General features: G+C 42.1%; 1 protein-coding gene across 1 annotated transcript in view; it reads left to right on the top strand.

The window, feature by feature from the left end:
• cpxm2 (carboxypeptidase X (M14 family), member 2) overlaps positions 1–24,802 on the top strand; it is a 147,675-nt gene that overhangs the window by 10,344 nt on the left and 112,529 nt on the right. Inside the window, exon 3 of the mRNA XM_068002317.1 lies at positions 15,588–15,697. Within this exon, the coding sequence (XP_067858418.1) occupies positions 15,588–15,697 (110 nt within the window). The remainder of the gene's footprint in view (positions 1–15,587; positions 15,698–24,802) is intronic.

The following is a 24,802-nucleotide window of genomic DNA, read 5'->3' as shown; positions in this document are numbered from 1 at the left end:
TATTCTTCAGTCCTGTTCAAAGGGGTGGAAGAAACAAGGAAAACCTCCCAAGAAAGATTAACAAATAAGGTGTGCTAACTTTCCTGTCCTTCAGTCAGAACTCCTCTTGCACAGAAAATACTTCTTCACTGTATAAATTCTTGCTCTGCCTGAAGTCACCTTTAAATGGATATTTACTTAAATCAGCTCCCACACAATTTTGTGACTTTGGTTGAAACAGACCTGCAAGAATGCATGAACTCATGGCTACCTCCCTCCATGATGCTTGCATCTCTTTCCTTCGCAGGAGGGTGGTCTTCTGTCCCACTTGGAGCCACCCTTTTTTTGCAGCAGGACCTCCAAGGTATCCGTCAATGGGCTTTGCCCACATTTCTTCTTGCATCCATTTCTTTAGTCAGCAAAAAATTTAAGCAAGAACGGCAGTCTCGCAAAATCACAGCTCATAATTCCAATTTGTTGGCATAGTGAATAAAGTAATCATATTCTCAAATGCATGAATCTTTATATTTACCTATTTGGGTGTCTTCAATGAGTGCACTTCCTATAGTAAGTTGTCAATTATATGCTCTCCTGTGCTGTGAGTGGATATTTGGGTAGAAAGCAAAATTCCATACCATTTCATGTACTTCAGATTCCCGTCAAATTGTGTTGGTCCAGGTTGGATTTGACCACAAGGGCCCAGCCAAACTCCTGTTTTAAAAATAAGCTTAGTCCAAGTAGAAGTTACTAACCTTCTATTTGTTTATATTTTTCACTCTGAAACTGCACATGTTGCCATTTCAATGTAATAATGTTTCTATTTCAATGCAATAAGCACTTAAGTCCTTAGAAGCTATTTTTTGGCACTTTTATCTTGATATTTGTCTTTTGACATTTTACCTGCAGTGGAATTCATATAGTAGCTCTAGTAACAGATTTTGGAGTCGGTATACAATAAAGGTAACAACCCTCACTGTTTTACTAACATCTACATTTTTGTTATACTTTGTTCCCAGAGGAAAATATATCCATTGTCCTCTTTAGAAAAAAAAATCACTCTATGTTACTAATTTATTGGTTCAAATAACAATAGTCAGAAGGTGAAAAGTTAGGATAGCTCTTTTGATTAACTGTAACTCTTTGTTGGAGTGTTCTACTCTCCTTTGCAAGAAAAATTACGATTTATAATCATCCCTATTTTGCTCAAATTTACATTGATTTCCAAATTTTACTTCCTTTCCCATTTTTGACTTCCATACAGCTTAAACCATTCCCCAGCTAAGAGATTGGTCAGTTGACCTGCTCCAAGGTCTTTACTAATATAGCACTGCAATCAGCATCTAGGAGTTGTGTGAGAGAGCTGCCGAGACAATTTTCCCTCCTTCCCTTGGAGAAGCATTTGACATCAGCTTGATGTCGTCCTCTGACGACCTGGCTAATAATAAAGAAAACAATGGTTAAACTAGTTAAACATATGGCTGCATATTTTTGACCCTGCAGACATAAATCATAGAGAAGTATTTTAGCATACTTCTATTTTCCAGGAGAGATGGTGCTTGCCTCAAACCACAATTGTGCTGTCCAAAGCTCTGTATTGCTGCTTAGAAACATCCTGCAAAATTAATCTGCCACTTCTTGACATCTTTCAACTTCAGTGAGGCGTAAACAGTTGAAATCCCATATTTCAGGTAAGCAACCAGTCACATCTTGAAACGTTCTAGAGTAAGTCGTTTCATGTATTAATTTTTTTACCTTTCCATTAGTAATTTTTCTCCATTATTGTAGTTTTGCCAAATAATTTCCATTTCTTCTCTAATGGGCTCAGAGTTGTCTGCTCTGAGATTACAGGAGGTAGGTACTTTTGGCTTTATTTTCCTCTTGACACTAATATGAGCAAAAAAGTCAGTGAGTATAAAATAGATTTCCCTGTTTTACACTCACACAAACTTTTTCACTCACTTGTAACCAGAGGAAAGTTTGGCAACTCCTTCCTACACGCCTCATCTTGTGAGGTGTACATATGTAGGTCTTGTTGTGAGTCATATTGTTGAATTCTGCTCCAATATTACCTGTCAGATCACACACCATCTTATTATCTCAAGATGGACATTTCAAATATCTATTATTCTAAATGGTACATCAATTAGAAGAGGGAGAGCTCAGAGTAGTGTAATAGTTTATTCTACCATTTAGAATAGTAATTGGAGCTGTATTGAGTTGCACTTGACGACAAAGAGAGTAATTTTACACAACTGTTTGTAAGTGAACTGCTGCACAATTTATGGCAGTTACCTGTTTGCTTCTACTAATCAAAATAAAACAAGTTAAGCGCAGTTAGAAAATGATCTATTTTTTTCCATTTGGAGACTCTTTGCACTATTCACAAACACTGGGGCCAATTTTCACTTGGGAAAATTGGCATTAACAGGGTGTAAGGGCCTAAATATGGAGACAGTAGTCTTACCTTGCCCATCAACCCCAACGGTTGGCTCACCGCCATTTTGAAAGGGGCCTGCTGCTAGGTGGCTGTAGACCCTGCCTGTTTCAGGTGGTAGGCCCCTTTTAATATGCAAATCGGGGTCCTATCACATACATAGGATCCCAATTGCCATTTTAGGAGAAAACTGATAGGAGCTTGCATCGTGCACTCTCCGACCAGCTTCATGGGTGATAGAAGAGAAAAGGCCCAGCAAAGATAAGTTTGAAAGGAGGAGCAGGAGAGTCCCACAAAAATAATCTGGGCTGCTACTGCACCGGGAGAACCCCTCGATGATCACAGCCCCACCCCTACCCCCAACCAGTGTTCTCTGCCAGTCGGCCACCCAAAACTCAAAATCAATCCCACTGACTTTTCAGATTGTCCACCACATTCACAGCCAATGATATAATAAGTGAAGTAGAAACAGCCTACAAACTGCAACTTGATACGAAAGTCATATTGCTGTTTGCACTCTCTGTAGTTAGTGTTGTGTAAAAATATAATAATCTCAACTGAGGTTGATTGCACATCATTTCTGTGTAACTTTTCTCATTGGGTGTGTTTTTGTTCCATATGGTTTGAAAAGACATCTTGTGCCTGTCCTTTAACTCCTACTGCAGCTGGAAGTCTGATCTGACCCAGCCGTAGACACTTACAAAGAACAAAGGGAAATAAGAGAGAGAGGAAGAGGGAGAAACAAATGAGGGTGGGAGAGCGGAATGACAGGCAAAGTGAAAAAGAGAGAAGAGAAACTGGAGAATGGAAACCAATGATAAGAAGCAAAGGAGAGAGTGAATGAGATTAAGAAAAACAAAAGAATTAAAAACCATAGGCAGAACTTTCAACTTCGGCATAACATGGGCTGTAGCGAATTGGTCGCCTGTTAAATATCCGACCGATTTTCCTTTGGCTTCAATGGAAAGGAGAATTGGACTGGGTGTATAATGAGTGGCCAATCCACTACTGCTCGCTTTATGCCCCGTCAAAGTTAAAAATGACACATTATAAGTTGTGTAACTATATCATAGTCTCGGATCGATATATTTCCTGTAATTACATGAGAGACAAAGCACCAAGAAAAGGTAATTTTATAGTACGAACACACTTGTGAGTATGCATATAGGAAAATAGGGGAAGGGAAAGAAGGGAATACAAGGAAAACAATCTGGCATATAGAAAATGTCTGATTATAGCATGGCATCACCATCAGTCAGAAAAAAAGATTTGTTCTATTTGCCTCCCTACCTTCTCATTAATGAAAACAGCTCATTTTTTCCCTCGACAACAATCGTACACATGGCTTGTAGGGTTACACTTATTTTTCTTTTTGTTAAAATGTTTTGGAAGGTCTTCTGTAATTTATTTCCACGTGCTCATCAGGGTGAGGGATGTTAGTTCTGGGGAATAGACACTTTTCATTTCAGACACTCGATTTTAACTCGGTGGGATCGGTGCATGCGGGGGTGGGGTGAGCGATAAGCCCGCCGGCTCTCCGCTGCATGAGGCCCGGGAGATTTTAACTGTATGGCATTAGACCACATCGCGTCATCAACTAAGTGGCTTACGTATATAACATGATGAAGAAATTGTGGTTTCACTTTTGAGACTCAGTGAGTGTGAATGGTTTTTGGCAGTATCGTAAAATGGGCGATAGCGAATCGGCAGCCTGCTTTACACCCCGCCTGATTTTATTTCAATTGACTTCCAATTCACTCTTGCCTGTTTTGCACTACCGCCAAAGACCAATTCAGCCTCTCCAGACTCCTGGCTCCTAAGAGAGCCAGATTCTTGACAATATTGTGGTACTGAAATTCTTAATAGCCAATAGTATTTCCACATCTATCATAAATATATGAAAAAAACTCTCAAGCTCTGTAACTGGGGCAGAGGCACTGACCAAAGCTCAGAAGAGGAAAGGTGAAAAGACAGTTTTAATGTGGTGAGAAGGTGGTGATCATGTGGGGCAGATTATTCATGGAAACAGGGAGGCATCAGCAAATTCAAGAGGGGATTGGATGGTTTTTTGGCAAAAAGAACAATTGTGGGATATAAAAAATATATGGCACGATATTATTTGAATACTGGGACTGACTAGATGGACCACAATTTTTTTTTATTCGTTCATGGGATGTGGGTGTCGCTGGCGAGGCCAGCATTTATTGCCCATCCCTAATTGCCCTTGAGAAGGTGGAGTGAGCCGCCTTCTTGAACCGCTGCAGTCCGTGTGGTCAAGGTTCTCTCACAGTGCTGTTAGGAAGGGAGTTCCAGGATTTTGACCCAGCGACGATGAAGGAACGGTGATATATTTCCAAGTCGGGATGGTGTGTGACTTGGAGGGGAACGTGCAGGTGGTTTTGTTCCCATGTACCTGCTGCTCTTGTCCTTCTAGGTGGTAGAGGTCGCGGGTTTGGGAGGTGCTGTCGAAGAAGCCTTGGCAAGTTGCTGCAGTGCATCCTGTGGATGGGACACACTGTAGCCACAGTGCGCTGGTGGTGAAGGGAGTGAATGTTTAGGGTGGTGAATTGGGTGCCAATCAAGCTGGCTGCTTTGTCCTGGATGGTGTTGAATTTTTGAGTGTTGTTGGAGCTGCACTCATCCAGGTAAGTGGAGAGTATTCCATCACACTCCTGACTTGTGCCTTGTAGATGGTGGAAAGGCTTTGGGGAGTCAGGAGGTGAGTCACTCGCCGCAGAATACCTAGCCTCTGACCTGTTCTTGTAGCCACAGTATCTATATGGCGGGTCCAGTTAAGTTTCTGGTCAATGGTGACCCCCAGGATGTTGATGGTGGGGGATTCGGCGATGGTAATGCCGTTGAATATCAAGGGGAGGTGATTAGACTCTCTTGTTGGAGATGGTCATTGCCTGGCACTTGTCTGGTGCGAATGTTACTTGCCACTTATGAGCCCAAGCCTGGATGTTGTCCAGGTCTTGCTGCATGCCGGCTCAGACTGCTTCATTATCTGAGGGGTTGTGAATGGAACTGAACACTGTGCAATCATCAGCGAACATCCCCATTTCTGACCTTATGATGGAGGGAAGGTCATTGATGAAGCAGCTGAGGATAGTTGGGCCTAGGACACTACCCTGAGGAACTCCTGCAGCAATGTCCTGGGGCTGAGCTGATTAGCCTCCAACAACCACTACCATCTTCCTTTGTGCTTGGTATGACTTCAGCCACTGGAGAGTTTTCCCTCTGATTCCCATTGACTTCAATTTTACTAGGGCTCCTTGGTGCCACACTCGGTCAAATGCTGCCTTGATGTCAAGGGCAGTCACTCTCACCTCACCTCTGGAATTCAGCTCTTTTGTCCATGTTTGGACCAAGGCCGTAATGAGGTCTGGAGCCGAGTGGTCCTGGCGGAACCCAAACTGAGTATCAGTGAGCAGGCTATTCGTGAGTAAGTGCCGATTGATAGCACTGTCAACGACACCTTCCATCACTTTGCTGATGATTGAGGGTAGACTGATGGGGTGGTAATTGGCCGGATTGGATTTGTCCTGCTTTTTGTGGACAGGACATACCTGGGCAGTTTTCCACATTTATTTATTTTTTATTCGTTCATGGGATGTGGGCGTCACTGGCGAGGCCGGCATTTATTGCCCATCCCTAATTGCCCTTGAGAAGGTGGTGGTGAGCCGCCTTCTTGAACCGCTAAATTGTCGGGTAGATGCCAGTGTTGTAGCTGTACTGGAACAGCTTGGCTAGAGGCGCAGGCTAGTTCTGGAGCACAAGTCTTCAGCACTACAGCCGGGATGTTGTTGGGGCCCATAGCCATTGCTGTATCCAGTGCACTCAGCCGTTTCTTGATATCACTTGGAGTGAATTGAATTGGCTGAAGACTGGCTTCTGTGATGGTGGGGATATCAGGAGGAGGCCGAGATGGATCATCCACTCGGCACTTCTGGCTGAAGATGGTTACAAATGCTTCAGCCTTGTCTTTTGCACTCACGTGCTGGACTCTGCCATCATTGAGGATGGGAATGTTTACAAAGGTTCCTCCTCCCGTTAGTTGTTTAATTGTCCACCACCATTCACGACTGGATGTGGCAGGACTGCAGAGCTTTGATCTGATCCGTTGGTTGTGGGATCGCTTAACTCTGTCTATAGCATGTTGCTTCCGCTGTTTAGCATGCATGTAGTCCTGAGTTGTAGCTTCACCACGATGGCGCCTCATTTTTAGAGACACCTGATGCTGCTCCTGGCATGCTCTTCTACACTCCTCATTGAACCAGGGTTGATCCCCTGGCTTGTTGGTAATGGTAGAGTGAGGAATATGCCGGGCCATGAGGTTACAGATTGTGCTGGAATACAATTCTGCAGCTGCTGATGGCCCACAGCGCCTCATGGATGCCCAGATTTGAGCTGCTAGATCTGTTCTGAATCTATCCCATTTAGCACGGTGGTAGTGCCACACAACACGTTGGATGGTATCCTCAGTGCGAAGACGGGACTTTGTCTCCACGAGGTCTGTGCGGTGGTCACTCCTACCAATACTGTCATGGATAGATGCATTTGCGACAGGTAGATTGGTGAGGACGAAGTCAAGTAAGTTTTTCCCTCGTATTGGTTCGCTCACCACCTGCCGCAGGCCCAGTCTGGCAGCTATGTCCTTCAGGACTCGGCCAGCTCGGTCAGTAGTGGTGCTACCGAGCCACTCTTGGTGATGGACATTGAAGTCCCCACCCAGAGTTCCTGCTCCTGTACATTCTTTTTGTTCCGAAGGATACAAAACTGAGCTTAAATATAAGAATGATTTATATGTTAAACAATTATAATTTTGATTAATGTAAAAATTAATAATTTTCCCCCATGCTTAACAATTAAAAATTCTGATAACATATTTTGGCTAATGCACTTCCCATTGTTTCCCCTGATTACTAGCAGTCCATCATGTGATATTAGTGCATTCAACAACAAATCTGATCTATCAAGCGATGAAAGAGAAAGTTTTCACATAGATCCACATATTGCTATTACTAAGATAACTGGGGCCATATTTTGTGTCAGACCTTTTATCTCTATTAAAGATTAATATGCTGCATATTTGACTTTTTATTGAAAATGTCATATCTCAATTTCACATGGAAGCATTACAAGCCTTACTCCTTTTCTTCGACACCTATTTTGTATAATTTATTTCTCTGTAGAACTGATTTTCAGTGGCAGCATTGGAAGCTATAACAATTTCTGAGTGACTATAAATCCTTTTGTTCAATGTTACTGTCTTCCGTAGTATGGTATGATTAAATCTTATCTACTTGATAGAAGACAGTAATAATCCAGTCATATTCATCATTTGGCTTGACCTCTTCCTGCCTTTGTATGCCTGCCAGATAGTACATTACATTATAATGACAGAATATATTGTGTTTCAGATGCAATTCTTATAGACGTTTATTAGAAACCATGAGATTTGTCTGGGATAGCAGCAAACCTATTAACGCTGTGTTTAAAATGCTGAAATAGATATACCTTAGCTCAGATTTATGTGACTTAAATTAAATACAGTTGTTAAATAACATTATACTGTAACAGAATATGTTATATCCCAGCTGCATTTATTTATTTTTTTACAAATTTCAGTTGAAATTATGATTTGTGGTTTGGGATGACTGCAACCAGCCGGAGTCATATTAAACTTTTCGGAAGACCAGCAACTAATAGCATTGTATAGGAGAAATCGGAGAGGGGTTCAACTCTTTTATTTTCCTGTGAATGTTATCTTCAAACATTTATGTAAGTGTGTCAAGGAAGAATAGAATTCAGATGGGAAACTGAAATATTCATGTCAGAAGTTTAAGTGCTGACATGTTGATTAAGATCTTGCATTGGACTAGCTGATGATTTTGATATTGATCTTCGGGTTTCCTCCAATAATATTCTGCATTAGCTGTTGGCAACCCTGATGCACAAATCAGAGTAATAGCTGTTAGCCTAGCTGAAGTCCATCTATAAAACTTACAGAGCTGTTTCGCCTGTGTTGAGGAGCATAGGAACATAGGAACAGGAGTAGGCCATTCAGCTTCTCGAACCTGTTCTGCCATTCAATGAGATCATGGCTGATCTGTATCCTAACTCCATCCACCTGCCTTGGCTCCATATCCCTTAATACCCATGGCTAGCAAAAATCTATCGATCTCAGATTCAAAATTATTAATTGAGCTAGCATCTACTGCTTTTTGTGGGAGAGAGTTCCAAACTTCTACCACCCTTTGCATGAAGAAGTGTTTCCTAATTTCTTTCCTGAATGGCCTGGCTCTGATTTTAAGCTTATGTCCTCTTGTCCTAGACTCCCCCACCAGTGGAAAAAGTTCTCTCTACCCTATCAATTCCTTTCAAAATCCTAAAAACCTCAATCAGGTCACCCCTTACCCTTTTATATTCCAGGGAACACAAGCCTAGTTTATATAATCTCCCCTCATAATCTAACCCTTGGAATCCTGGTAACATTATGGTGAATTTGTACTGCACTCCTTCCAAGGCTAATATATCCTTTCTAAGGTGCAGTCCAGAATTGTACACAGTACTCCAGATGTGGTCTAACCAGAGCTTTGTGTAGCTGTAGCAAAACTTCCTTTCCTTTTATATTCTAGCCCTCTAGTTATTAAGGCTAACTTTCCATTAGCCTCTTTGATTATTTTTTGTACCTGACTACTACATTTTAGTGATCTGTGTACATGGGCCCCATAATCTCTTTTGACCTCCACTGTTCCTAGCTTCTCACCGTTTAAAAAATACTCGGATCTATCCTTTTTTGGTCCAAAATAAATGCCCTCACACTTAACTGTGTTGAAATCCATCTGCCACAGTTTTGCCCACTCACTTAATCTATCAATGTCTTTTTGTAATTTTATGCTCCCATCTACATTACTTACTATGCCACTAATCTTTGTGTCTTCTATATATGGCTCTCTGTTGTGTTATCTAAGTTATTAGTAAATATCGTCGTGGCCCAAGCACAGAACCTTTTGGGACAATGTGGGCAACAATGCCAGGTGGAGATTCTTACTTGGTCTGGCCTACATGTGACTCCAGTCCCACACCAACATGGTTGGGGTCAAAATTTTTATGCACTGCGCCTGCTTTTTCAGATGTGAAATGGATGCAAGGAATACCAATTTAGCAGGTAGACACAAAGCTGCAACAGATTCTAGATTCATAGCTTCATTCCTCAGGGCAGCAATTAACATTTTGCTCTTCTCCTCCTGCAGCAAACATACCTCTATCCGGAGGAAATGTGTTGGTGAGCTGCCGGGAGCCAGACTTATAGTTGTTGCTCGACTGGAAGAGCAAACAGATGAATATCCATCACTAGACTATCATAGTCTGACTCAAGACCACCGCCAAAGTGTCAGAGAGTCTGATCCGTGACAACCATTAGACCACCAGGGACTCTGACCTATATCCATCACTACACCACCAGAGAGTCGAACCTATATCCACCACTAGACCATCAGAGAGTTTAATCTATATCTACCACTACACCAGAGAGTCTAACCTATATCCACCACTACACCATCAGAAAGTCTAACTTATATCCACCACTACACCATCAGAGAGTCTGTCCTATATCCACCACTAGACCATCAGAGAGTCTGTCCTATATCCACCACTAGACCATCAGAGAGTCTGTCCTATATCCACCACTAGACCATCAGAGAGTCTAACCTATATCCACCACTAGACCATCAGAGAGTCTAACTTATATCCACCACTACACCAGAGAGTCTAACCTATATCTACCACTACACCAGAGAGCCTGGCCTATATCCACCACTAGACCATCAGAGAGTCTTTTTTCAATTGAGAAACAAAGGTGAAGGGCCAAGGCTTATAATGGATGACAACAACGAGATTGAAAAGAGGAAAAGAGAAGTTGAGATAAATCAAGAAGTTATGAGTAGGTTTATGCCAAGTGACAGTTTTAAAAACCTGATGATTATAAAAGGAAGGAAAGACTGAGAATGGTAAGAAGTTATAGTTTGGACTTTTTCCAATACATAAAGTATAGTTTCAGTAAGCAGCCCGAGTCTCATGTGAACTGAAACCTGCACGTTTATTCTCTGCCTTGTATGTACATGGGTTAGTGTAGTCCAATTTAACAATAAACCCCATGCAGCAGTAAATCACTTATTTGAGAATCCATGGTATGCTCAACATGTTCTCCTCTCATCTCAGAAGACAGAAAAATAACACACCACTATATCACTGTACAGGCTAAAATTGCTTGTCCGGATTTATTTACAGATATGTTAATTTATAGAAGAAAGGTAGATGAGATACAGTACAACAGATTGGGCCAGATTTTGCTGTAGCAGGGCATCTAACGGTAATTAGTCTTGCCTCTGCATCCTTCAGCTCAAAAAGTTTTTGCCCACAAAGTTGCTAAATGTGCGAGCTGATAGCGACACAGTGAATGAAACAGGGCAACCAACAGGGTATCTCCTTAACCAATGAGATTTAAGGATTGGGAAATAAACAACAGAAGGACTGAGAAAAAAATTCAAAACCTGAAGGAATGAAACTCCACATTTGTAATAGTTAATTTTCGGTGCCAGAGAGGTTGATTGGTAGCAATTAACAATTATCACATTGTTAAAAGGTTCCTCTCGCTACTAATTACGAGCCCTAAATATCTGCAGCAGGTTTAGTTCGTATCTACTGTGCAAATATAGCAACGTCATGACATTCAACGTCTGTCAATAATGAGGCAGACAACGAAATGCCGTTTTCGTGAAGCTAACGGTGAGCGGCGCAATTCAGACAGCAACTTTTAGATATTTGCATTTAACCGCGCATCTTCTCCTCGCCTGAAGTTGCTGTACTATTTCCGCACAAGTAATGGTGAGCACCATTAGTCACACCGTTCTTTTTGACAGGAAATTCTGGCTCAATACTTAATGAGAGAATTAGAACCAGTCTACAAGGAGTTAATCTAGGCTTTTTCTGAAAGCTGATTTATATAGTCTCTTTGCAAACCACAGATCCTTTGGATAAAACAATCGGGTTTCTCTTTCCTTGTCAATGGTTTATCAGTATGAATTTTTTCACATATTGCACATGAGTCACACGTTCGCAGAGCATGGATGTCTTTGCCAGGATTAAAAAATAGTAGCCAGAATTGCTTTCATATAAAGCCATTTCTTTTGAAGTAGACTAGCAGCCATAATGTTCACAATAATGAAACTAGCAGCCATAATGTACACCTTAGCAAATAAAGTGGTAAAGGCTTGTAACTGCTGTTTTACGGCATATTTTTGCCAACACCTAATCATGGCGAGAAATTACAATTTCATCGGTCAAACTGCAGACATTGACCTGAAATTGCGCTGAGTGGCGAACGAACGTCACCTGCCACTCGTAAGTAATTAACTCACTCACAAACTCTTCGTGTGCTTCTGGGCGCCAACTTGCTTCAATGGAGACCTGCAAGAAGTTCAGTGATCTATCCTGAGCTTCTCTCTCAAGTGGGAGATTGGTTGAGTGGGAAATCTCTCTCTCCCATCAGCTGGAAGCATAATTGACAAGCTGCGCAGTCAGAACCAGGAAGTGAAAGCCTCCTTCACGAGCCACGCAGATTAAGAACCCGGAAGTGTCAGGTAGATTAGTAAGTTCTCTATAAAATTAGTTAGAGAAAGCAAAATAAAGAGTGGAAAAAATTAAAAGATAGAGGTAAAAGAGACAGAAAGAATAAGTAAAAAAAAACAATTAGAACTTTGCTTTTTGAATGTCCCCAGCAACAATTAATATTGAGAGGAATGAGATTCCACATTTTTAAAAGTTAATTTTCACTGCCAGAGAGGCTGTTTGGCAATCATTAATACTTTAAACACCGTTAAAAGTTAGTTTAGACCTAAAAAAAAACCCAGAGTACCTTTTTTATGGAGAGATTAGTTCATTTCCAGCAATGCTGCAAGTTTGTACTGGGCCACTCATTTAACTGGCGAGATCTCTTTAACGCGAAGCTTTCAAACGAGCAGGGCAAATGGTAAAGCAATTTCTGGATTTCCGCGTTTGACTGCGAATGTGCGCTCTCCAGAATTTGCTCTTCCATTTGCCCTGAAATAACGGTGCGCCCTGTTAGCCTTGCCGTTATTTCATGAGCAATTTCCAGGCAATTAACATTTTTAAACATGCTGCCTCAACCATCAAAGGAACTTTATCTTCACTGATTTCTTACTAGTAGACTGACCATCTCCTGACTTCCATTTTCAAACGATGTGAAAAGGCAGCAACCTCCATTTTGAACCGTAGCTATTTTAGAAAAAACTTTATATGAAATATAGAGAGGAATTCCTATTGGGGTATATTTTCTGATCAGCGCAGTTCCTTGGCACATGCATAACATGGTTGTACTAACTCCCTTCATGCACCTTTTTAATGCAGGTGTTATTTATTTCAAAAGTGTCTTTCAGAAAGCATAGGGGCGAGCTTTTGGTTTAGTGGTTAGCATTCCCGCCTCTGAGTCAGTAGGTGTAGGGTACAAGCCCTGCTCCAGACAGTCCCATCGAGTGGAAACTGGAGCTCTGGCCCTAAATGGGTTGACATCTAGTGGGGTTCTTATGCCCGGTGGGTGAGGGTGCCCCCCTCATCGATGGTTTATAGGATCCCTAAAACCCATCTGCTGCATAGGGCTAACCATCCAATTGGCTGATATAATCTGGTTATGGAAACTACCAATGTGAAAGCTGATAGTGACAATATGTCCTGGATATAGCCCCCCAAAAAATCAGAAATTATATACCAGAGAATTCAAGGGCTAGATTTTCTTCTGATTTTCTGTCTGATGTTTGGTGGTCCTTGAGCAGCCTATGGAGGAAAATGAGGCAGAGAGGCATTATGGAGATCCTCTGTCAGACCTGAAGCATGTCTGTACTAACCTCCACCCCTGATATCAGTATCCCACTGTGTACAAAAGAGGTGTTGCAGGTTGCTAGTTGATGGTAGGCAACTTAAATTACTGAAGGCGACCGTTTTAATAGTGTTGAATTCTCTATGACGTTTGAGTCTATAACAATGTTGTGCCAGCTGCTTGCTCCAGACCTGGAGTTCACATCTATCAAAGTCACCGCACTGCCAGTGGCAGTGAAAATGACAGTGGCACTCAACTTCTGCTCCATAGGTCCCTTTCGTCCAGCATCGGGGTCTTGTGTATCACATTAGCTAATTGGCTACCCTCTGCTGCCTGAATTGGTTATGGATGAAGGCCACCCTCCTTTCTATCTCTATAACCTGCTCCAGCCCTATGTCCCTCCGAAAACTCTGTGTTCCTCCAACTCTGCTCTCTTGTGCATCCCCCACTTCCACTATTGGCGGCCGTGCCTTCAGCCGCCTGGGCCCTAGGTTCTGGAATTCCCTCCCTCTGTCTCTCCTCCTTTAAGGCGCTCCTTAAAACCAACCTCATTGATCAAGGTTTTGGTCACCTGTCCTAATATCTCCTTCTTTGACTCGTTGTCAGTTTTTCCCTGATTATGCTCCTGTAAAGTGCCTTGGGATGTTTTACTACATTAAAGATGCTATATAAATGCAAGTAGTTGTTGTTGTTGGATGCCTCATATGGGTGATCTGCATAGTTTATCTCTTTTCTGATGAAACGGTAATACAATTTTACAGACTGGCAGGATTTCCACAGGTCCAAAGAGCCATCGATGGGGCACATGTTGGCATTCATACCCTGTTCCCGAATGCAGTTAACTATGTCAACAGGAAAGAGTTTCATTCCCTTAATTTGCAGCTAGTGTGCGATGCTGAGCACTTCATTATGTATATCAAAACATGCAGTTCAGGTAGCTGTCACGATTTCTTTGTTACAACAATCCAGAATCGCAGAGTGCCTCTTTATGCCTCTTTCACATCTTCCCTATGTGTTAGGCTGTGAGACTAGTTGCAAGGTAAGGACGAGGGTGTGAAAGGTCAAATGCTTCTTTGTGGACATTTCAGTAGTACATGTATTTTCTCATTTCAGTAGTTTCATATCAGGTACGAAGTGGTACATGATGTGAAACACAGGAATGGTAAGGTGAGTAGCAATGGTAAACACACTTTTAATTTAGTATTAGATGCATCTGGCACTATGTCCTCTAACCTTGGTTGACCAGATGAGATCATTAATCTTCTTTCAGTATTAATTAGCCATCCAAGGGTTATTTGAAGTGGCATTGAGTGCCATTGCCATCTCTTTTCACTGGATCTGGATCATTTTCTTCATGGGCTTCATTCCCTTGGTACCAAAGATGCTTAATTTTTGTCAAGAGAACCTCCGCTGTGAGTCACTGAATTTAGGAGCTCTCCAGTGTGAAAACCAGACTTTCAGTTTCCAAGATGGCTGCCCTGGCCCTTGCAGCTTCTGCAGCCACTTAAATGCTGCAGCTGCACTGGGTCTCCCTTCCCCCAGAAATGGGTTCCCAATAGAGGGTACAAATGGGTGTGGAAGCCCACCACAATTGTGCAAGGAGGTGGAGGAAGGAAATTTCAGCGGCGGAGTCATAGCAGGCTGAAGTTTAATCCCAGGGCACTGTGGAAGAAGCCTTTTGAAGTGTGTTGACTGTTATTATGGAAGCCAACTTTTGTGCATAACAAGGTCCCGTCAGCAGCAATTGAATGAATGATCAGCTAATCCCTTCTGTTGGGTGGTGATGGTTGAGGGAAAACTATTAGCTGGGACATTGGGAGAACTCCTTGCTCTTTAAATCCTGCCAAGGGATCTCTTATGTCCACATGATCAGGCAGATGAAGTCTTCATTTAATCCAAAAGACAACACCTCTGACAATGCAGCACTCCCTCAGTACTGCACTGAAGTACCAGCTTAGGTTATAGCGCTCAAGTCCTGGAGTGGAGCTTGTACCCATGACCTTCTAACTCAGAGTTGAAAGTGCCTCCATTGAGCCAAGCTGGAAAAAAAGATAAAACAGAATAAGCTATTTTTGGCTAACTTTTTAATTTAGAGAGAGATTAGGGCAAAAGAAAGTTTGCTGCATCTTTTTTATCTTTCCAAAATGTTGTCACATTAATAACTGAAAAATATTTCTAATAGGCAGAAACAATAAATGGCAGGGAGAGGCTATGTTAAAATGCTTAATATTGATATATTACAGGTTTGAATGATTTCCTTCCATTCTTTAACAGAATGCCCACCTCTGGGCTTGGAGACATTGCGAATTGATGATTTTCAGCTCCATGCATCTACTGTCCAGCGTTATGGTTTGGGGGCTCACAGAGGCAGACTGAATATCCAGGTATGTATTTAAAAAAAGAACATTTAACTTTTGTATGGGTGGAATTCTTCAGCCTTTTCAATGCCAATTAAGTAATAAATCAAAGATGCAACATCAAAGGGAACCTTAGTGCAGGAGTAAGTGGAAGGATTTAAAACAAAGTCATTGCTCTATCATTTTATCTTCTAAATTGAGTTCAAAATAATTGTATTTAATGGACTGTATGGGCAGTTCTTTAATCTATTCATTTTAATGGGGCAAACACATTAGGATGCTGTAGGGAAGAGGGACTCTCTTACAATGGATGCGCATTAAAGAAGTGAGAACAGTGGGAATGTAATGTTAATTAGCTGTTTACGGACCATCCTTAGGTTGTTGTGTTAGAAAACACACAACAAATACTCAGCAGCAACAGGGGATAATAAACATGCGGAGAATGGCCTGTTAACAACCCGGGAGCATTCTAACTCGACTTTTTTTGATTCTGTGAAGCAGATATTGCAGATCCTAACACATCCACTCTGTTAAAATGGATGGATACAGGGTCCCTGTGGAGCACTGAAATTACTATTATTTTTAAATAATCCAGAAAGAAAACCAGTGCAAGTAATTCTTCTAACGTAATGTTGCCAGCGGGTAACTGTGCCCATCAGCAGCGACATTGGAAATTTAAGCACGTGCTGCGCGCGATTTTCCGAGCATTAATTTAACCGGTCAGAAAGTAATGCTATCATGCACCCGCATTTCCAAAACGCCCCCCTGGTGGGTGAGGTTTGCCACTGGCATCTCAAAGTCAGAAAATGATCCCTGAGAAGTGCTCTTTGAGTGTGTGGTCTACATCATGGCCTTCAAATTATACTGTGGAACACTTGAGAACCAATGCATCCATCTGGAATTTCTCAGCACTGTTTTAGCAGAGGCATTAACTTATTAAACCAAAAAAAAGGGCAAATAGGATTCTGGGTTTTACATACAGCAGCATTGAATATAAACGCAAGGAAATGATGTTGAATCTGCAGAAGACACTTGTGAAGCCACAGCTGGAGTATTACATGCAGTTCTGGACACTTAGGGATGGGCAATAAATGCTGGCCTTGCCAGCGACGCCCACATCCCATGAACGAATAAAAAAAACCTCGATTATAGAAAGGATATTAGAGCCATTGAAAGGGTACAGTGAAGATTCACTAAATTAACAACAGGAAAGAGAGGTTATAACCACAAAAAAAGATTTTAAAAATTGGGGCTCTTTCACTGTAAAAGGGAAATCTAGTAATGGTTTTATCAAAAGGTTTGGAGAGGATAAATAATGAAAGACTGTTTCCCTGATTGGCGAATCAGTAACAAAGGGCATAGTCTCAGGATTTTCACCAGAACAGTGAAATTAGAAGCATTACACAGGGTTAGTAGAACATGGAATGCTCTACAATAAGTGGATATTGAGGCAGAAGTTAGAACATCCTTTAAGGAAATCGAATAAATATTTGAAAAGGAAGAATATAAAAGGACGTGCGGAAAGGATAGGAAAATGGAATTAGAGTAGATAGTTCCACTCTTCAGGCGGGCCTCCCATCTTGCACCCTCCATAAACTTGAGCTCATCCAAAACTCTGCTGCCCATATCCTAACTCGCATCAAGTCCTATTCGCCCATCACCTCTGTACCTGCTGACCTACATTGGCTCCTAGAATCACAGAATCACAGAATGGTTACAGCAAAGAAGGCAGCCATTTGGCCCATCGAGCTCATGCCGGCTCTTTATAAGAGCAATCCAGTTAGCCCCATTCCCAAGCTCTTTCCTCGTAGCCCTGCAAATTTTTCCCTTCAAGTATTTAAGAACATAAGAACATAAGAAATAGGAGCAGGAGTAGGCCATTCGGCCCCTCGAGCCTGCTCCGCCATTCAATAAGATCATGGCTGATCTGATTTATCCAATTCCTATTTGAAAACCACTTCCACCACCCTTTCAGGCAGCCCATTCCAGATCATAATTACTCGCTGCATTAAAAAAAGGTTTTCCTCATGTTTGGTTCTTTTCCCAGTCACCTTAAATCTGTGTTCTCTGGTTCTAGACCCTTCCGCCAATGGGAACAGTTTCTCTTTATCTGCACCCTTCATGATTTTGAACACTTCTATCAAATCTCCTCTTAACCTTCTCTGCTCTAAGGAGAACAACTCCAGCTTCTCCAGTCTATCCATGTAAATGAAGTCCCTCATTCCTGGAACCATTCTAGTAAATCTTTTCTGCACTTCTCTAAGGTCTTCACACCTTTCCTAAAGTGCGGTGCCCAGAACTGGACACAATACTCCAGCTGGGGCCAAACCAGTGTTTTATAAAGGTTCGACATAACTTCCTTGCTTTTGTACTCTATGCCTCTATTTATAAAGCCCAGGATCCTGTATGCTTTTTTAACTGCTTTCTCAATCTGTCCTGCCACCTTCAAAGATTTGTGCACACATACCCCCAGGTCCCTCTGATCCTGCACCCCCTTTAGAATTGTACCGTTTACTTTATATTGCCTCTCCTTGCTCTTCCTGCCAAAATGTATCACTTCACACTTCTTTGTGTTAAATTTCATCTGCCATGTGTCCACCCATTCCACCAGCCTGTCTATGTCCTCTTGAAGTCTATTACTATCCCCCTCACTGTTTACTACACTTCCAAGTTTTGTGTCATCTGCAAATTTTGAAATTGTGTCCTGTGCGCTCAAATCCAAGTCATGAATATAGATTGAAAAAAGCAGTGGTCCTAGTACCAACCCCTGGGGAACACCACTGTTTACCTTCCTCCAGTCCGAAAAACAACCGTTCACCACTACTCTCTGTTTCCTGTCACTTAGCCAATTTTGTATCCATGCTGCCACTGCCCCTTTTATTCCATGGGCTTCAATTTTGCTGTCAAGCCTATTATGCAACACTTTATCAAACAACTTTTGAGAGTCCACATACACATCATCCACATTGCCCTCATCAACCATCTCAGTTACCTCATCAAAAAACTCAATCAAGCTGGTTAGACACGATTTGCCCTTAACAGATCCGTGCTAGCTTTCCTTTATTAATCCACACTTGTCCAAATGACTATTAATTTTGTCCCGGATTATCATTTCTAAAAGCTTCCCCGCCGCCAAGGTTAAACTGACTGGTCTGTAGTTGCTGAGTTTATCCTTACACCCTTTTTTGAATAAGGTTGTAACATTTGCAATTCTCCAGTCCTCTGGCACCACCCTCGTATCTAAGGAGGATTGGAGGAATATGGCCAGCACCTCTACAATTTCCATCCTTTCTTCCCTCAGCAACCTAGGATGCATCCCATCCGGACCGAGTGACTTATCTACTTTAAATACAGCCAATCTTTCTAGTACCTGCTCTTTATCAATTTTTAGCCCATCCAGTATCTCAACTATTTGCTCTTTTACTGTGACTTTGGCAGCATCTTCTTCCTTGGTAAAGACAGATGCAAAGTACCCATTTAGTGCCTCAGCCATGCCCTCTAACTCCATGCGTAGCTCTCCTTTTTGTCCCTAATCGGCCCCACCACTCCTCTGACTACCAGTTAATTATTTATATGCCTTAGAAGACTTTTGGATTCCCTTTTATGTTAGCCGTCAGTCTATTCTCATACTCTCTCTTTGCCCCTCTTATTTCCCTTTTCACTTCTCCTCTGTACTTTCTATATTTAGCCTGGTTCTCACTTGTATTATCAACCTGACATCTGTCATGCGCCCCTCTTTTTCTGCTTCATCTTACTCTCTACCTCTTTTGTCATCCAGGGAGCTCTGACTTTGGTTGCCCTGCCTTTCCCCCTCTTGGGAATGTACCTAGTCTGTACTCGAACCATTGTATCCAGGAATATTTAATACCCAATCCTGCCCTTTTTTGAGCCAGGTCTCCGTTTTCGCCACTACATCAATCTCCATGTGGCTATTTGTGCCTGCAGCTCACCAACCTTATTTACCACACTTAGTTTGTTTACACACGTGCATTTTAAACCTATTTTAGAACTTCTCGTATTCTCTCTCAGTCTGATCCCACCTAATACTGTACTATTTCTTACTCTAGTGCTATCTGTCTCTCCCAATCCTTTGTGCATTTTGTTTCCCCTTTCTATTGCTACATTTTGGTGCCCATTCCCCTGCCAAATTAATTTAAAGTCTCCACCACAGCACTAGTGAACCTCCCCGTGAGGACATTGATCCCAGCTCTGTTAAGGTGCAACTCGTCCTTTCCTGCCCCAGAACTGGTCCCAATGCCCCAAAGCTCCTGGTCCGGCATCGCCTCGATTTTAAAATTCTCATCCTTGTTTTCAAATCCCTCCATGGCCTCACCCCTCCCTATCTCTGTAACCTCCTCCAGCCCTACAACCCTCCGAGATGTCTGCGCTCCTCTAATTCTGGCCTCATGCGCATCCCCGGTTTTTAATCGCTCCACCATTGGCGGCCGTGCCTTCAGCTGCCTAGGCCCTAAGCTCTGGAATTCCTTCCCTAAACCCCTCCGCCTCTCTACCTTTCCTCCTTTAGGATGCTCTTTAAAACCTTCCTGTTTCACCATTCCTAGTATCTACTTATGTGGCTCAGTTTGATAACGCTCCTGTGAAGCGCCTTGGGACATTTTACTATGTTAAAGGCGCTATATAAATGCAAGTTGTTGTTGTTGAGCTAACTGGCACGATGGGTCAAATGGCTCCTCCGATGCTGTTATTTCTATGATTCTATAAGATCATTGCTAAATTCAGTTGAACGTGTTCAGTGTTGGTAATTTCAAGGCTCATCAGTTCTGGTTGAGAAGGGATTTCTTAAGTTACTCTCTAAATGCAACTATCTCACCAGCTTAAAAAAATGGGCGAGAAATGGTTGGTCTACGTCAAAAAAATTGTTTTATCGGGGAAATGGAAACAGAAGTTTTTTTTTCTTGTACTCTTTTGCATACCAGTCATTGCAATCAAGATGGCTTCACTCTTCACATATACCTGCCAATTTTTCTGGAAAATGATACTGGATATCTTACCTTCTATGTTAAGCAAAAAAATGTCCATCTGAAGTTGATGCCATTAATTGCTTGCTCCTTTGGCCCTCGGTGCAGTGTGTCCTTTTAAAAGTCACTTTTCAATCACTGGTAAGACGATAAAAGCTTCTGTTGATAAGTCTCTGTTTTAGTTTCAAATAATATATGTGTAAAGTAAAGAATTGGCTAGAATCCTTACACTGGTATTAACGTGAACTATGATTTACGTATTGACCTTGGCAGCTCTCAGCCTTTCTCACTTTGTTTCATAAATTTTAAACTGCTTTTTGTTTTAACTTAGTGTTAAAGTAACAGTAAGAACAGCCACAGCAGCATTTGTTATAAGGTGGTGAAATTCAACTTAGGCAGGTGTGCAGAACGGACGGTGGTAAATCTGTCACCCATTATACACCCCGCCCAATTTTCCAAAATCAAACGGGGTGCATAACATGCAGTCAATTCGCAACTGCTCATTTTAATACAGGTGATATCGGATTCACCGCCCATTATACGCCCAGTTCAATTTTTCCATCCATTGGCTCCACATAATTTCACCCTCTACATATCCAAGGAGATCTTTCCTTTGAGTTCATCTTAAAATTGTCAATAAAGCAAGGAAACAAAAAAAATGGAGTTTCTGTTTGTTCCTGGGAGACTGCAGGCAATTCCTGGCATATTAAATGCTAATAAAGCACTGTAGCAGTGATTTGAATCTGCACTAACAAATTCACTTTTTGCTGTACTTAACGGCAATGAGCAGCCCCTGTTTAAGCAGGAAGAACGATTTGGGGAGGGGATTTTTCCCTATGCCCCTGGCACAGACTTGTGCCCACGGGAAACAAATATCAGGAAATTGTGCATCGACAGCTCCTGATTTTCTCACATTAAACTAAATGGTTGGATAATCTTAGGTGGGGGTTGCACAGTTTATGAATATGTGTAGGTCTGCACCAGGTTTGCTGAAGTAGAAAATCTCCTCAGTACCATTAGAAAACCATAAGAATGTTCCTTCTTCTATCTCATACCCAGATGTTGAAGGAGATGTGACCAACTCAACTGCTGTATGTGTCCGTGGAATGAACCATCATTGTTAATATATAATACAACAATTGGGCTTCTGGAAATCTCATTCGCCTTGGTTCTCTTCTTTTCCTCTCCACTATTTTCATATAGCGCCCAAAACAAGGACGAAGTCAACGGTACAGCCACTCCGCCTGCCCATTTGTGCCGGCATGAGTCCTGGACCGTTTTGAGGCCCGGGCCTTCATAGCATGCTGCCGGCCAGCTCTGAGTGTCAAGCAGGCGCCCCACTGCAGCTCACCAGTTCTGGTAGAGTGGAAAATCGGCCCACTCCCATGCTGACCGATCGGTAGGTCAGACCTAAGAAGGAGGATGTGATCCTGGGGGGACGGGGCCATGAATGGGACAGTAGCAGGTCGGAGTAGTTTTGGGGGCCCAAAAAGGCCACTCCTGGACCCACCAAATAAAAATTTGCAAGATTCCTGGGCCGTTTTTTGAGCAGCCTCTAGCTTTAAGGACCACTGGTTAGGCAGCTCACAGCCTGCTACAGCTGGATGAAATGTGCAAGCCACAAATTGCAATCGGGGTCCTAGAACTGGCGTAGGACCCCAATTTGAATTATTAAGTAGGACCCCGATGTGCGTATTTAAGTAGCTTCATGCCTATTTCAGGTGAGCAGATTGTTTGCCCACTTACAGGCCCACCTGAAAACTGGGCCTTGGGCGTAAATATGATGGCGAGGTGCCATTCCCACCCCCCAATTTTCAGTTGCTGCCCCCTCCCTTTTCAGGCTGGAAACAAATGGCTAGCAGTTGAAAATCGCCACACTTGAATTGTTGGGATAGGGTTTCGTGTTTGCCAGTAGCCCTCTGGCGCCTTGCTCAAGTGGCCATTCTTCATGTATCAGCCTAGACAGTGAGTTTTGGTAGGCTGTTTGATCACAATGGCATCACAGCTGCTTCTCAGCCTGTCCTCTGCCCACCCTATATGGTGATGAGGAGCAATATCCTTTGCTGATTTTCCACTCCCTATTACTGGACTATGGAGACTAAATGTAGCTGCCCCGACTGACCAGGTATGGTTCAGCTACTCAGTGCCTTGACCAGTTGAGCCATTGGGGAACCCTATCAATACTCCTCTTATATTTTATACATATATATGCAATAATGTTGTTTTACATCACCATTATTCTGCATCCACCAACAGTCTGATTTTTTAAAATTATAATTTAAATAAAATAAACACAATTCAGTACTCTACTTCTTATACCTGATAATTGAGCCCTATATCAAACAATACAGACTACGGATACAGAAACATTCTTGGTTAAATATGTACTAATTCTCTATACATTTGCACATATGTCCATGTACAATTATATTAATATACACAATAACATTTGGTTTCTTACACAACAGCTACCAATTTTTGCTCTGTCAAGTAGATGTACAGAACTAATACGCAAACATTAATTTCACACTTATTTGAGAATTTTGTCTGTTGAAAATATTGTGCATTGATGCAGAAGAGCTCTATAATCTCACCGAATAAGCAGAGATGTTAATTGTAGGATAAAACTGTGCTGGAGCAGAGCACTGTAATGAACGCCACATACATCAGGCTTACATTGCAACTTGAAAACTATGCACGTTCCTTGAAGTCTCTTTATCTATGTGCCACTCCTTCATTCATTACCCTCGCACTTCCAGACATGTTAGAGGTGAAAGTGGGATTTGACAGTGGGGAGTGGAGGCTCCACAGTCAGCCCCCAGGCTCTAGACCCTATGGGCTCAGATCTGTGGGTCTTGCTCTTAAAACAAGGATGTTGGAGCATTTCAGAGGACCTGAGATAGATGACAGGGGCCAGAAAGTGTAGACAAGGGCAATATAGTAGATGTAATATATTTCAAAAGGCCTTTGATAAGGTACCGCATAGTAGACTCATGACTAAGGTCAGAGCATGTGGAGTCAGGGGACAAGTAGCAGAATGGATAGCAAGCTGGCTACAAAACAGAAATCAGAGAGTAGGGGTTAAAGGTAGCTACTCAGACTGGCAAAAGGTGGTAGTGGTGTTCCACAAGGATCGGTGCTGGGACCACTGTTGTTCACCATGAACGATCTGGACTCGAGAATCTGAATTACAGTTTCAAAATTTGCAGACAACACCAAATTGGGGGGTATGGTTAATACTGAGAAGGACTGCGACAAAAGGAAGACATTAATAAACTTGCAGAATGGGTGTGTAATTGGCAAATGAATTTCATTATAGATAAGTGCAAGGTGGTACATTTTGGTAGGAATAATAAAAAAGCCACATACTCCTTGGAAAATAAGAGTCCAAACGGGGTAGAGGAGCAGAGGGATTTAGGGGTACAGATGCACAAATCACCAAACATAGCGATGCTGGTTAATAAGACCATTAAAAAAAGCAAACCAAGCACTGGGATTCATTTCTAAAAAGCAGAGAAGTTATGTGTACAGAACCTTGCTTAGACCATACTTAGAAGTACTGTGAACAGTTCTGGTTTCTACACTAAAAAGAATATAAAAGCACTGGAGAAAGTGCTAAAAAGATTTACTAGGATGATACCAGAACTGAGAGGTTATACCTATCAGGAAAGATTGAATAGGCTGGAGCTCTTTTTTCAAAAAAAGAGAAGACTGAGGGATTACCTCATAGAAGCCTTTAGATTATGAAAGGGTTTGATAGGGTAGAGGTAGAGAAGATGTTTCCACTTGTAGGGGAGACCAGAACTAGGGACCATAAATATAAGATAGTTACTAACAAATCCAATAGGGAATTCAGGAGAAACTTGTTCACCCAGAGAGTGGTTAGAATGTGGAACTCACTACCACAAGGAGTAGTTGAGGCGACTAACATAGATGCATTTAAGGGGAAGCTAAATAAACACAGGAGGGAGAAGGCAATGGAAGAATATGTTGATAGGATTAGATGAAGAAGGGTGGGAGGCGGCTCATGTGGAGCATAAACACCGGCATGGACCTTTTGGGCTGAATGGCCTGTTTCTATCCTGTACATTCTTTGTAATTCTTTATAATCCTCAGTGCCAATATAAGATAAGCTGGTGGTGGAACCATGAAC

The sequence above is a fragment of the Heptranchias perlo genome, chromosome 21, assembly GCF_035084215.1.
Source record: "Heptranchias perlo isolate sHepPer1 chromosome 21, sHepPer1.hap1, whole genome shotgun sequence".
NCBI lineage: Eukaryota > Metazoa > Chordata > Chondrichthyes > Hexanchiformes > Hexanchidae > Heptranchias > Heptranchias perlo.
The sequence above is the reverse complement of the archived record's forward strand: the minus strand, read 5'-3'. Positions and strand labels throughout refer to the sequence as shown.